At 42.4% G+C, this 14,384-nt stretch overlaps 1 protein-coding gene across 1 annotated transcript in view; it reads left to right on the forward strand.

Annotated features, from left to right (window-relative positions):
• KDR (kinase insert domain receptor) overlaps positions 1-12,998 on the forward strand; it is a 32,485-nt gene extending 19,487 nt beyond the window's left edge. Inside the window, exons 21-30 of the mRNA XM_065697161.1 lie at positions 246-402; positions 1,882-1,982; positions 3,327-3,449; positions 3,582-3,693; positions 4,085-4,184; positions 4,301-4,406; positions 6,296-6,447; positions 9,887-9,983; positions 10,090-10,178; positions 10,979-12,998. Of these exons, the coding sequence (XP_065553233.1) occupies positions 246-402; positions 1,882-1,982; positions 3,327-3,449; positions 3,582-3,693; positions 4,085-4,184; positions 4,301-4,406; positions 6,296-6,447; positions 9,887-9,983; positions 10,090-10,178; positions 10,979-11,198 (1,257 nt within the window). The 3' untranslated portion in view covers positions 11,199-12,998. The remainder of the gene's footprint in view (positions 1-245; positions 403-1,881; positions 1,983-3,326; positions 3,450-3,581; positions 3,694-4,084; positions 4,185-4,300; positions 4,407-6,295; positions 6,448-9,886; positions 9,984-10,089; positions 10,179-10,978) is intronic.
• Positions 12,999-14,384: the final 1,386 nt, after the last annotated feature.

Here is a 14,384-nt window from a genome sequence, read left to right on the forward strand (position 1 = left end):
GCTAAAGCCTTGCTATAGAGTGGCAGAGGGTGCTTGAACTGGTGAGCCCATGTGGCCATGAGTTAGGGTTCCACAACCAGAGCTGGCTTGGAGCAGTGTGGTTGATCATGCCAGTGCTGTGCTGCCCTGGCTGCCCTCAGTGGTGCCAGTGGCACAGATTGCGGGGAGCATCACTGCCTCTCCTGAGAACATTTGTGGTATGCTTTCTGCTTCTGATTTCTCCCACCCTCCCCTCACACTTCTAGAACAAAAGTGCCAGGTTCCGGCAGGGGAAGGAGAACTATGTTGGTGACCTCTCTGCAGACCTGAAGCGACGGCTGGACAGCATCACGAGCAGCCAGAGCTCAGCAAGCTCTGGCTTTGTGGAGGAGCGGTCCCTGAGTGATGTGGAAGAGGAGGACGGTAGGATATGTCTTCTCCTCGTGCTGGAACAGCTGTCTTTACTGGGGGCTGATGAGGAGCATTGGGGACCATGTGATTTCCAAAGCTTCCTCAGAGTTGTGTTCATGGTATTTCCTGGGTGACCCAAGTTCCTGAGTTATGGATTATCTAGTTCAGCATCCCAAACCCCTCAGCATAATCCCAGCTATTGTCCTGTCTTAAAAGGGTGCATTTTTTAGTGCACTGCTTCTGTCTATTTTACACTCCGTTGTCTTCAGGGAGAATTGCAGAGCACGGACTCCGAAGGCTGTGCAGAGGGGATGCAGTTAGAGGATGCTAATTAAATTTCCCCAGTGTTTACCCAGAAGTTAAATATCATGAAATGCCATCAGCTTCACTGCTTATTAGCAGAGAAGCTGATTTGCCTTCCTGCTGCGCAGGTGGTCTGTCAGGAACAGGAAACCTGAATTACCATTCATTCAAAGCCTCCCCTGGATATGTGCACCATCTGCAGCAGTTTCATTGATGCATTTGCCATGTTCAGCTTTGGCAAGGACAGCACAAAGTGCTCAGTGCTGCCAGTATATTTCAGAGACCACTAAATTCAGCAAGTGGTGGGATCTGGCTGGTCAGGAGGGAAGCCATAGCTCAACTGCCTGTACCTCAACTTCTACTAAAAATCATTTAATGCAAAGAAAAACATCAGTATGCTAACAGGGAGGATGATCTTGTGGTTTCAGTTTGATCCTAATGGGTAATGTCAGGCATGCACTTTATGCGTTTGTGCACTGTTTTGGTCCTCAGACATCTCTGGTGTAAAAACTGACCCTCTGAGCTGGAGTGTTGTAAGAAGTATGTACACGTAAAGACGCCTCAATATGAGGGTTTTAGCCACTACTGTGGTAGTTCTTGGGAGATTTCTTCTTAAAATCAAGAGCTGAGTAAAGTTATTGAGTTGTTTGTTTCAGCAGGAACTAAATGCTTATGTATCTTTGTTGGATACTTGACTGTATTATTCCTCCAAGTCACTAGAGGATGAGGTTAGGTTTCTTCTACCTTAAATTAGCAGGCTTTTTGCCAAATTAAGTCTTTCTCCCCATGGCATATTCTTCCCCTCTAAGGACTAGGCGAGGCCTCCCTCTCATGGGTTTCCAAATTCATCTGCTGAAACCACAGCAAGCCTTTCCTGTCCTAGGAACTTGTGAGCTGACTTTTGGTTGTTTTTCTTCTGGGATTGTTCTGCAAATCTTTCCACTGGTGGGAACTGTGGAAATAAGCAAGGAGGCCTGGGGTATAACCCATCATCTCAAAGTTTATTTTACACACGACTAGTTTGGTGTAAAAAGGGCTGTTACTGATAACTATCCTTCCAAAAAAAGGATTATGTTTGCCTTTCCATTTCAATGTGGCATAAGGTTAAGATGGACTTTCACCTAAGAAGCAGTTATGGGTGAAATCAGTGACAAAGGGCATGTTTGACTGTCGTCTGATTCTTTGCAGCTGGTCCTGAAGACCTTTGCAAGAACCCTTTGACCATGGAGGACCTCATCTGTTATAGCTTCCAGGTGGCGAGAGGAATGGAGTTCTTGGCTTCACGCAAAGTAAGGAACTTCTCAGGAAGAGTGGCATGTTATTTATTTGACTGTAGGAAATAGTGCTGTAGGTCTATAGAAGGAAACAGCATGTTCATCTTTGGACTAGCAGTCATCCGCAGCATTTTCTTTTTGCCTTAAGACATAACCGAATCATTAATACTACGGAGTGAAACAGCCCATGCACTTATTGACACAAATGTTAGCGATCTGTACAAGGCTTATGGATCACTGATTCATAGAAGAATGATTAAGTAGTTGGAGGAGGGGAGCTGACTTATCAGGATGATTAAAGGAATTAGGGACAAATCTCTGGTAACCACAGCTAAACAGGAGTAAAGGAGTTTTCTCTGAGGAGGTTGCCTGCTACTTGCGCAGCAGGATTGGAAAGGCAGTGTGAGGAGAGACAATGCTCATCTATGAAACTTCACGGATGACTCCTTGGAGAGTCTCTTGCCAAAGACACCCTGGCAGTTGGTAACACCTCACCTGCATTTTCACTTTCTAGAAGTGCTTTTCTGTGGTTTGATCCTAAATATGTATAGCACATGTTTCAAAGGATGGAAATGCCAGCAAGAGCAAAGAGTTGCTGCAGTTGTATAGGCACAAAAAGTATTTAGAAACGGGAAAAGGGAATAAAAGCAGGGAATACAGCACTGCTCTAGAGTGCAGGCTAGGAGCTCAAAACCAGACTTGAGTCCTTTCTAAAAACATGCATTTCTCTACATTTCATACATCATGGTTGGTGTGTGTATGTAAAAATATGTCTTTAAATGATCTGCAGTTCTAGTCCATACTAGAAGCATATCTGCAGCCACTTTTGGAACTTGGCTTTTTTTACTTCAAGCTGCTGATGCTTGAGTTTTGAAGACTTTGAGTTGCTGGCTAAGCTGTTGTTCTGCATATGTAAAGACATGGACTTTTCTCTCTGTAGTCAAGATTAGTTTGTGTTGGAAACAAATAGATGTTTTAGTGTGGTGTGTTTTTCAGAGAGCATAGAGCGCATAGATTTGAGTGAACCTAAGTAAATCTAAAGGTAATTAGATCTGAACCTGTTTCATGTCAGCTTCTTAGGATAATTAATTAGGTAGCTTCAAAGGCCCTCTCTGCATAGTGGGTAAACAGATGTATGTTTGGACTTGGGAATACAAGTCTCTGTGAGCCAAATCAGTTGTGACCATCACAAAACCACTTAAAATCAGTAACTGTTGATGCCGAGGTTTCTTTTTCTTAAAAGGTTTTAAGAATTCTCTGGCCTTTGAGGGTCGGGGAGCACATATGTGAAAGCGATCAGCCCTGTGGACAGCGCTGTGACAACAGGCAGCGTACGAAGTTGTTTACTTCTCTTTGCAGTGCATCCACAGGGACCTGGCTGCTCGTAATATCCTCTTGTCAGACAATAACGTGGTCAAAATCTGTGATTTTGGCTTGGCTCGAGACATCTACAAAGACCCAGATTACGTCAGGAAAGGAGATGTAAGTTTCAGATTCTCTGTTTCAGAGAGAATTAATATCAAATCCGGACTCCTTCCCCAACCACCCTTAAATGGGTTTGTGTAAACTGTTTGCTAAACTGTGATACCTTTTTGTTTACGGAAATGCTTTCAGGCCAGACTACCCCTAAAATGGATGGCACCAGAAACCATTTTTGATAGAGTATATACCATTCAGAGTGATGTATGGTCCTTCGGAGTTCTGCTATGGGAAATATTTTCATTGGGTAAGTCACTTTAATTTTACTGAGCCACCTTAAATTTTAAACAACAGAATCAAGCAGTCAAAACAGAAAACGGTCAGAGTGTTCTTGGATGCTCTGTAGCATTTTGTTCTTTTTACTTCTTGAAAATTTCCTGTTTATTTTCTCCATCAAAATAAAATACTCAGATTTCCTTCAAAATGCAAATATAGGAACATGGACTTGAAATGCTTCTTCGTAAAATCTCTGTAGGTGATGACCTGCTTCATCTACTCCATCATAAATCTAAATTGTTTGCTCATCCAAATATGAGGGATTACCTTATTAACTCAGGCCATAGTGAATTATCTGTTTGAAAATCAATCCCAGAATTTAAGAGTCTAATGCATTAAAATTACCCTTGCTGTCATTTTAGGTGCATCGCCATACCCAGGAGTGAAAATTGACGAGGAATTTTGCAGAAGACTGAAAGAAGGAACAAGAATGAGAGCACCAGACTACACAACACCCGAAATGTGAGAAACTGTTCTTCCAGCTGCCTGCATTTACCCCACAATGATAGCAGGTGCTGGAGCAAGCAGTAGGTGCTGTTTTCTTCATGCTGATATTTTAATGGGCTTTGTTCTTCCAGGTACCAAACAATGCTGGATTGCTGGCATGGGGATCCTAAGCAGAGGCCAACTTTTTCAGAGCTGGTGGAGCACCTGGGGAATTTGCTGCAAGCCAACGTCCGTCAGGTACATGGAATGTATTTTCTGGTTGCTAAACCCACCAGGTGAACCCCTCCTATCCTGACAGCCACCATGAAATCCCCTAGTTGGGTACTGTCCACTGGGGATATGAGGGAGCCTGGCCTTCTTCCACCCCTTCAGTTTCACTGAGCGGCATAGGTGGGGAAAGGTTGCAGAGGTCTGTTGTGATAACCCAAAGCCATGTTGCCCTGCCAGCAAGGGCTTCCCATGACACCTCCACTGCTGTTACTTAGCTGTCTGGCTGGGAGTTGTAGGTATGCTGGGGAGTTGTTCCCCAGCCAGACAGCAGTGGCATCATGGGCTCAATTCCCTGCTCTGCTGCTCATTTCTCTGCATACTACAGAGGCACTTTGGCAGGTGGCTCCTGTTGATCTTATTGTGCCACAGACAGGTATCTTGGCATATGTGAGCATGTGGGCTGCAATACTCTCGTGACTCTTATGGAAAACAAGTATGCAGGTGTTTTGCTGTCTGTCAGGAGCTCCATGCAGATAAGTGTAGTAAGACTTTTCCTATGTGCAGGCATGTGTGTCCAGGTGAGTTATATGGGCCTCCCCCCCAGGCTTTCCATCTTGTGGCTGCCTCTTGGTGTACTATGGAAGTGGACAAGGCCAGGGCAACAGATGCGAGCACACTGGGTGAGGGAGGCTGAGTTTGGCCATATGCTCTGCTGTTAGACAAGTTCTCCCTTTCTGACCTATTAGTAATGATGGGAATTACCTGCCCTTCCAAGCTATTGTGTCTGTGCATACCAAAACTCGGAAAGGGGATTGTTTCTTCACTTTTCTGCAGAGCAGCTTTTATCACATGTATCACATCATCACAGGCTGGCTGAGGTTCGATGGGGCCTCTGGAGGTCATCTGGTCCAGCCCCACTGCTCAAGCAGGACCACTGATACCCGTTTGCCCAGGACCATGTCCAGATTGGCTTTTGAATATCTCCAAGTATGGAAACTTCACAACCTCTCTGGGCAACCTCTGCCACTGCCCAGTCACCCTCACAGGAAAAAAATGTTTCCTTTTATGTTCAAAACATATTTTGTGTTATTTACCTATAACCTAATACGGTTGGATTGCTAATGATTTAGACCACCTTGTCATAAACTGTTGTGTACTGCGACTATAAAAGACAAACCTGATTTACTGTCTGATAACAAATAGCTAAATATGTATGTGTCATATTGTAATCCAAAAGAGATAGATGCAAAAAAAATTCAGAGGAAATTAGATTAGAAAATCTACTAAAGGATTTCTTATGGGACTACAAACAGATATGCAGTACTGAAGGATGCATAATCCATTTTTGTCTCTATTATTTTAGAGAAAAAATGTAAAGAAGTGGAAGAAATTTAAAAAGTAGTTATCCTTGTTATTCACATCAAGTTTGATGTCAAAGTATTGATAGAAAATGTCCTTTTTTGCTTGGTTTTTTTTTTTTTATTTATTTAATTTACTTCTACTTAATTTAATCTTTCTGGTTAATACCAGAAATTTTGATAGCCTAATTCATTTTAAGGTAATCCTTTTCCTCAGGTTCACATTCTTTGTGCCACTGAGATTTAAACATTGCTAAACCCTACATTATTTTTTTCAAAGACATCAATAAAAGAAGTTCAGTTTATTCTTTATATTACAATATGTCATATAAAACCATCATTTTTGAATCTAAAATTACTCGACAGTGATTCTTGTTAAGTTTCCTTCTTTTAATGTAGCTGCTCTGCGAAGGTGATAAAATGTTCGTAGTTCAATAAAGCAGCCACGGTAGTACTGTTGGACTGTTGCATTCTCCATGTACATGTGTGTGTAACTGTTTATGTCAGCGCATCTCTGTAGCCAATTTAATTTTTGTATTTTTTCACTGCATTCTACAGGATGGTAAAGACTACGTTGTCCTTCCTTTGTCAGTATCACTGAATATGGAAGAGGACTCGGGTCTCTCTCTCCCCACTTCACCTGCTTCCTGTAGGGAGGAAGAGGAAGTCTGTGATCCTAAATTCCATTATGACAACACAGCAGGAATTAGGTATTTTATACGGTGGACATCCTACTGGGGCCTCTGGGCAGGTTTTGTTCATGCTGGGGGCAGGGAAAATGAAAGGAAGAGACTTCAGCTGCTTGGTCCATATTTAACCTCCTCCAGAGGGATAAGAAGGAAACTGTAGAGCTTTTGTAGGCAAAAACTAGTTTCTTATCTCCCCAAATGCCAATGACTTTTTTTTTTTTTTTTTAGTACCCTTTTAAGATTTGGTATTATCATTTAAAAAAAGAAAAATAAATCTTAAGTGTACTTCACTTAGTTTTCAAGAATCTGAATAAAAAAGTCTTACTGATCCAATACAATTGTGTTCACACTCTTGTATTGCAGCTGCCTGAAATATTAATGGTAATAGATTTATCATTAGTGACCTCTCTGGCATTTCCTCCTAGAGTGAAATGCTGGTAAATAGGTCATGAATTGACGGCCAAAGGGAATGCAACCTAAATGTTGTTGCTGCTTTTTGTCCACGGCTTGCTTCTGGTGGGCTTTTGGGGCATCCGTGATGGAGCAACAGTGGTAGATGCTGTTTGGTGTTGTGGCAGAGGTGACTTCCCCAGTAAGGGCTTGTGTTGGACCTTGTGAGGACCTCAGGCATGGGATGTAAGGGAGAAAGGTATTTTCTCATCCAGTGCTGCCTAAGATCAAATTCAGCCACTTGGATGCTGGAAGGTCTGGGTTGCTTGCTGCAATCTCAGGAGTAGCAGGAGGATAGCAGGAGATGGATCCAGCTATAAGGGTAGAGGAGGGCTCTGTTGGTAGCGTTCATGTGGTTTCCACAAAGTGGAACCCTCTCCCTCACTGTTTGTCTTACATCTACCAAAGACAAACAAAGTTCCCAATGATTTTGTGTACCACAGGATGGCTTTTTTATGTTGTCCTGGGAAAGACTAAGACACAGTGCATTTCACACTTCAGTTGATCTTGTGGTCCTAGAGTTGAAATCTCAACCCTCATGCTTTAGTAGTGGGTCAGTCCAAAATATGAATATTCAAAAGACAAAAAAGCATGATGTAACACTGAAAAGTCGCACATATTTTTCCACTTCTAGTACTTCCTATGTGATTTTTCCTGGTCCCCATTTTCTGTTGTGAACAGAAGTAAAATCTCTCTGTTAACTTTTAAAGAGACTTTGAAACTCTTTCTCTTGTCCTATAGTGTGACAGGGGTGTGAAAGCACTTGTGGGAATCATCCTGGGAGAGGCAGAGTGGGGAGCTTAAGACATGCTTAGGAGCTTTATTCTTCTGGTAGCGGGAAACAATTTTGTTGGCATGGATCTTGCTATACATTTAGTGGAAAAGGTTGATCTGTTCAGTAATGTCTTTTTCAATCATCACAAAAGTACTAACTATGAGGAAAGGCTGAAAAATACGATCTCTAAATCAAAGCAGGAAGAAGAAAAGCAAGCACAGGGAAAGCAGAGAATATTAAAGAATATTTACATTGCTGAGGTAAATTAAAATCAGCAGGATGTCCTAATAGCTGCTGTATTTGGCTTAGGAAATAGATCTGTAATTTTTGAACCTCGCAAGATTGTAATTAAGAACAGTCAGGTGCAGTAAAGAAGATTTAGGGAAGTGTAAAGGTATGTATGTAAATGCTTGATTTTAGAAAGCACAGAAAAGGCGTAACCTTAAATCAGGTTAACCTGAATCCTAGAAATGATGCCAGACTAAACAATCAGATGAATAATGGTAAATGCCTACAAGAGAATTAAGTAACTAAAAATGGCCAGCATGGATTTGTCAAGAACAAATCAAGTCAAACCAATCTACAATTCATTTTTAGGGAGATTAGTGGGCTTGGTAGATAGCAGAAAAGATAGGGGTTTATTTTCTCTGGGGGATTTTTCGCCATTTTTTAATGGGACAGTCTATTATAAAATGCAAACGTGTCAGGAAATACTGTCAGTGTGTCATCTGAGCCCTCACTGCCACTGGTCAGGAGTCAGACTCCCCGTGTGGCCTCCCTCTGCCTGCACACTATTTCTGGTCCTGTTTGCAGAATAGCTTGGCTTAACCAGGAGGATCTTGCTCGTTGTAGTCCATGAAGGCTGACTCTTGTCTGGGTTGAGCAGAAAGACACAGGACTTCCATAACTGGGAGGTTGTTCATATCAAGAGGCTGGGGTTTCCAGTCCTAACCCTGGTAACTGTAGTCCTGGCCATGCAGTTCTGTGCCTGTGTGGACGATTAGATGCAAGCACAGACTAAGAAGGCAAGTTGTGAATGAACTTCTCACCATTCAAGGTGATGTTGTACAGGAGGATAAGTGGACTAGATTCTCCATTAGATGTTTTTGGTCCTGTCAGGGTTGGGTTGGGAGCGGATTAGATAACATTGCAGAGTAACAGGAGCAGAAGACATGGTCAGTATAGAGATCTTGAAAGAACTGGTTTTGTTAAGTCTAGGAAGAGCAAATGGAGAGGGAACATATTAACAGTTTCCAGTAAATGAAAAGTTGCTTGAAAGAGGATGCTAATTGTTTATTCTGTGTCTGTAGCAATAGGACAAATTTTATTTGCAGCAAATACTTGGGTTTAATATTTGAAAACCATTCTAGAGTGTGATTGAGCACCTGGGCAGGCTACAAAGGGAACTTGCGAAATCCCCACCAGCTTAAATATGTGTTTGTTAGAAATAGGCAGGACTCAGGATAGCTAGACTCAAAGCTGGGAAATGGGAGGAATGATGCTCTTAATTGTCTTCAGCTTTATGCTTCAGGTGAATGCAGGTTTCTTTTCTAAATCCGTGGCTTTTTGTTCATTAGCTGTTAGGAACATCAATGTGTCCTGTTTAACTGGGACAGTATCCCTTTTACTCCATATCCATTTAGACAGAAAGCTGAGGGTAGCTGTTTTGTTTGCCGTATTAGTACCTCCATGAAATTAATGAGGATATTTTGTCCAATATTTTTTATGGATGTCATCCTGACCAGAGGGCTTCTTTTGGAGAAGAGCCTTCAAGAGACGCGTAGCACTCCCTGTCCTGATCCCCACGGTTTAAGGGCGGCAGTCTGCTGAGTCTGCTGTTGTTGTCCTAGGTCCAGCCAGGGGTCTCAGAAGTGCAGTCCAAAGGAAGAGACACATATCTGAGCTCCAGGCTCCTCTGTTTATTATACTTCTAAGTGAAGCTTGCAGGAAGTAAAGCCCTCCAGTGTAACTGAGAAAAGAGGCTGTTTTCTCTAAGCCATTTCTTAGAATTTGCTCAGAGATCAAGATTGTCAGGAGTAGAAGGTCAGAAACATGCCACTTTCTAGCCTGTTCGTCCTTCTCAATAAATGGATATTTTGAGGTTTGCATAATATGTTTTGACAAAAGGATTAACTTCTCTGTAGAGAGATAAAAGGATTCTGATATCATTGTGCTGTTTGCAGCCAAGTTGTGGAAAGTGGACACAAAATATTTTTTGTTTTGTTTTCTTTTCAGTCAGTACCGACAAGGTAGCAAAAGAAAAAGCCGCCCTGTGAGTGTGAAAACATTTGAAGATGTCCCATTGGTAACCACTGTAAAAGTTGTTCAGGAGGTGAGTTTGTCTGATATTTGTATGTCTTCCGTCCGCCTGTTTATTTCATATTATATTTTATTTTATTTATCCCTTTGCATTTAATGCATTCCTAACACCTTTGCAGGAAAACCAGACAGATAGTGGCATGGTTCTCGCATCTGAAGAACTGAAGACTTTGGAAGAGAATGATAAACAAGTGAAAATACCCTTTAGGTAAGGATTAGGCTGCATGTAGATTTGAACATGACATTTCGCTTGCAGTATGTCAGAAATCTGATTGGTTTCTAAATTTTTTAGAAGAGAAAATATTGTCTTACTGTATTTTTAAAAGCACAAAGAAATATTGTGCATTGTGCCCCTGGTCATCTGTGTTTGGTACCAGGAGAGGAAAGGTAATGGAGCCATTGGAAATAATGGCTAGCAACACAGAAGGGACTTGTATTTGTCAGCTATAAAAGCATCAACCACCAGTCAAAGCAACTGAGTTGTTGCACACAATTGAACGTATTTGTGAGGGCTTTTCTGCAGTGACAAAGAGCTCCTTTTCTTTTTCTTTCTTTTTTTCTAAAGCTGACTGTTGAGTTTTCAGGATGTACCTGGGTGTATTTTCAGAGCATTGTTCAGGGGGTTCATTGTGCAGTTCACAGGAAGCACAGTAGCGTTCATGGAGCTCAAACCTCACGTATGCTCTCTGAGAGCTTCTCAGGAATTATTTTTTCCAGGACAACTTCAGTGCAAACGAAAGTATACTGCAGTTACAATTGCACCACAGCTGAAATATGTGAAGCTTCTCAAAGTTTTCTGCCCATTTCATCCGTGTTCACAATCTAACTCTTTGTATCGCCATAAAATTAAATATCTTTTTCCATGTGTTAGTGAAGTTAGGGCATATAAAAAGGTCTCTTTTATAATGAAATGCATGTTTAAAAAGGCTTGAAGCCAGCTTTGCTAAGTGCCCTCCAGAAGACAGTCTCCACAGCTCTCTCAGTCCTGTTTCTGCTTGTTTTTCACAGCACGCTGGTCCCCAGCAAGAGTAATGAGTCCGTCATGTCTGAAGCCTCCAACCAGACGAGCGGGTACCAGTCAGGGTACCACTCAGATGACATGGACACCACTGTGTACTCCAGCGAGGAGACTGAACTCTTGTGTGCCCGGGAGCCTTCTCCCCAGCTCTGCCGTGCTCATGGGCTCGCCTATGATGGCTCCATGCCGCTCGCCTCCCCACCGCTCTAGGGCAAAGCTCCAGGTCCCCCCATGATGTGCCTTCCTTGCCTGGGCTCGGTGGTATTCAGGTTTGATGTACAGAAAGACAGCGTCCATGAGACTAAGAAAAGACGTTTATTTTTCCTGAAGAGGATGCAGGAGCATCTGGCAGCAAAACTGCGCCATGCTGGGCTGTGGGGCACTTTTCTCAAGAGATGCTTGTGGCTGAGGGTGCAAAGCCCCGGCTGCAGTGTGTGGGCTGTGCCAACCCAGTGGCAGAGGCAGCATGGTGGCCTTAGGGACCCTGGTGACACGGTGTTCAACTGAACTGTTTCTAGTTGTACGAGATAACGGCACAACCCTGCTCTTTTTTTGTTGTTGTTGTTGTTTCTCCACTTGTGGCTGGACTCCAGGAAGGAAACAGCACGGCACTGGCTTCTTGTTTCTCAGAGTTATCCCTTGCTTGTACCTCCACAAACAAAAAAAGGAACCTCCAGCTCAAGGCTCTGGCAGTCGCTGATGGCCTGAGTCTAAACATAGGCTGGGCTAAATATAGGTGGGGGTGATGGTCTCTGTCCTTGGCAGAGGAAAAGAGTTGCTGTACCAGACCGCATGAGCTGTATTTGCTTGCAAGACTTGTGCGGTGACGCTGATCAGTAGGGAAAAGGCAGAGCACCGAGCCAAGTGATGGGACAGGGGTGCAGGGGCCATGCCTCACGTCTGAGGATGGCTCTGGCCCATGTTGTCCCCAGCACCCTTGACCCATGCCACATGCCTGCCTGCTTCTGAGCTAGCCTGAAACAGCTGCAGAAAATACCCCCTCTCTGAATCGCCACCAGGGCAGCCTCTACAACAGGTAGAAAAGTCAACGTAATCTACCTTAGGACCACAGGGAGCCCTGTGGTCTTCATGGGGCATCCTAAAGGCACCCTATCTTCTCATCTCATCCCCCCTCCCTCACATGTAGGTCTGACTCTTTCAATTTGCAAACTCAAAGTCTGTTTGCAATAGCAGAGATCTCGGTTTATGTAGTCTTGGGTATGGTGGCTGGTTTCGTGGCAGCTCCAATCTTCCCTGAGTGGTGAGATTGTGCCTAATTGTTGGACAACGTCTTACCTGTGCTCTTGTAGTCCCAGAGCTCTGCTGATAGACAAAATGCAGGCTACAAGATCTTAAAATGTAAAGCTATTTCTACTGAGTTCTTTTTTGTATTTTTATAATTATTTTTTTCAGTTTGTACTTACTATAATGTCAAATGCTGGGAACCATGAATATAAGGCATATACAGTATTTATAGCCTCTTTATGTAGAAACAAATGTAATATATTAAAATATAAATATATATTATATAATGTTATTGTACTAGTCACATTTTATATCAGTATTCTGTAGCATTACAAGGGTCACAAAACTTTTAATAGGTAAAACTTCACTTTATTAAAAGGGACTGGAAATTTAGAGGTGGGGGCTACGAGTAGATCTGTTTGCTTTTCTTACCTGTATTTTCTTATATCCTTTCTATTGACAGTGAGGTTTGTCAAGTGCTACTTAGTTCAAGTGCCATTTAATGAATCCAGTTATTTATACCATTGTATGGGTCTATCAACATTTCTGTGGCTACCTGTAGTAAAGAAGCTTCACTGATTTTAGCAGGTGGCAATAAGTGCCTTTAGAGAAATGGGCACAGGAACAGGCTGCTTGTACAGACCGAATCTCCTCTGAAGGAGTTTATTATGTTCAGTTTGGGAACGGTTGATCTAATTGTATTGTGACTTTTGCCTTGGGAGTAGCAGTTTCTCTTAAAGGCTTATTCATCTTCTTCCACTTGCATTTCTTCCCTCTCACTTCTTATAACTGAGATGTTGTCCCTGCTCTCGTGTAGCAACGTCTACCTTTATTTTAAATCTGTACTTAAAGCTCCCACCTTTTCACTCTGTTGTCCACCTTTTGACTTCCTCTTCTGCACTGTGCAGGCCTTCATTCTCAGTGGAAGACTGGCCACTGTTGGGGTATTCAGGACTCCAAGTACTGCAACAGCTTATGATAAAAGAAATCAAGTGAAGTTAAACTACAAACCCCAGACTTTATTCAACTTCTCTTCACTGCAGTTTGAAATGAGACCATTGTAGGATACTGCATAGTCAGACCACTTCTCTTGGAAGTGGGAGATAGCACTGCTAAATTCTTCTCAGTCTGAATATGGGACTAACACCTTCTACACACTATGTGCACATCCTAGCTACAAGTCTGTGGAATGTCAAGCTTCAAATGTCTCTCCATTCCTCTCCTGAATCTGAAGCATTTTACATAAAGGAAAGCAGGAACTGGGAGGTCAGGTAGAAAAATAAGGGAGAGGCTTCATAAATCTACTTTAAGGGCTTCTAGGAAGGACTTGTTTTTTCGTGTATATATTTGATATTTACCTTGCATCCTGGGCAAGAGTCTAGCCAATAATTGTATGCTCAATAGCCAATGCTACAAACTTTACCTTCCCTCCTTTCCAATATTCTTCACTATCTTTAATGAAAATGTTCTTATGTGTATTACTGCACAATGGACATAAAATACTGACACTGGCAGAATTTTGGTAGGCAACCTGCTGAGCCACATGTTAAGAGAGTCCTGACAGAGAGGTGGAGATGGAGATCTATCTTTGATGTCCATCTGCCCTAGTTCTGGAACTCCCAAATGTTTGGGATGTTCAATTTAGATATCTCATTTTGTAGTTTTGTTTCCTCTCCAGATTGGTGTGACACACCATATGTGCCACGTAGTCAGAGGCTTCCCTTTGTGGCTGTAGAACCTCTAAAATGGTTGTCTACCATAATGTAGACTGACGAAGTTGCAATATAACCATTTCTGCTAATGAGTTCTCACAATTCTTGCCAGCCAGTGAATCTCTCTTGTGGGTCCAAATTATTTTACATATGCCTGGAAAATGTGGGAACTAGGACACAGCTGCTTTAGGAGAGGAAATTAGTGTCTTTAAAACAAAAACTAGAACACCTCCCCCCCCGCAAAAAAAAAAGCCACCTCATATATTCAGACTCAGGAGAAAGCAAAGCTTCTATAAATGTGTTCATATATTTGGCATCCACTAACACACTTCTTTTCTTAGACCACGGCCATTACATCCTTTAAAACACCTGGACTTTCTGTTGTATTCTGCATACAGCATGTTCAGCTAATCCCTAGTCAGGCCACATCTGTCTCAAT

This window comes from Lathamus discolor, chromosome 1 (genome assembly GCF_037157495.1).
Source record: "Lathamus discolor isolate bLatDis1 chromosome 1, bLatDis1.hap1, whole genome shotgun sequence".
NCBI classification, from domain to species: Eukaryota; Metazoa; Chordata; class Aves; order Psittaciformes; family Psittacidae; genus Lathamus; species Lathamus discolor.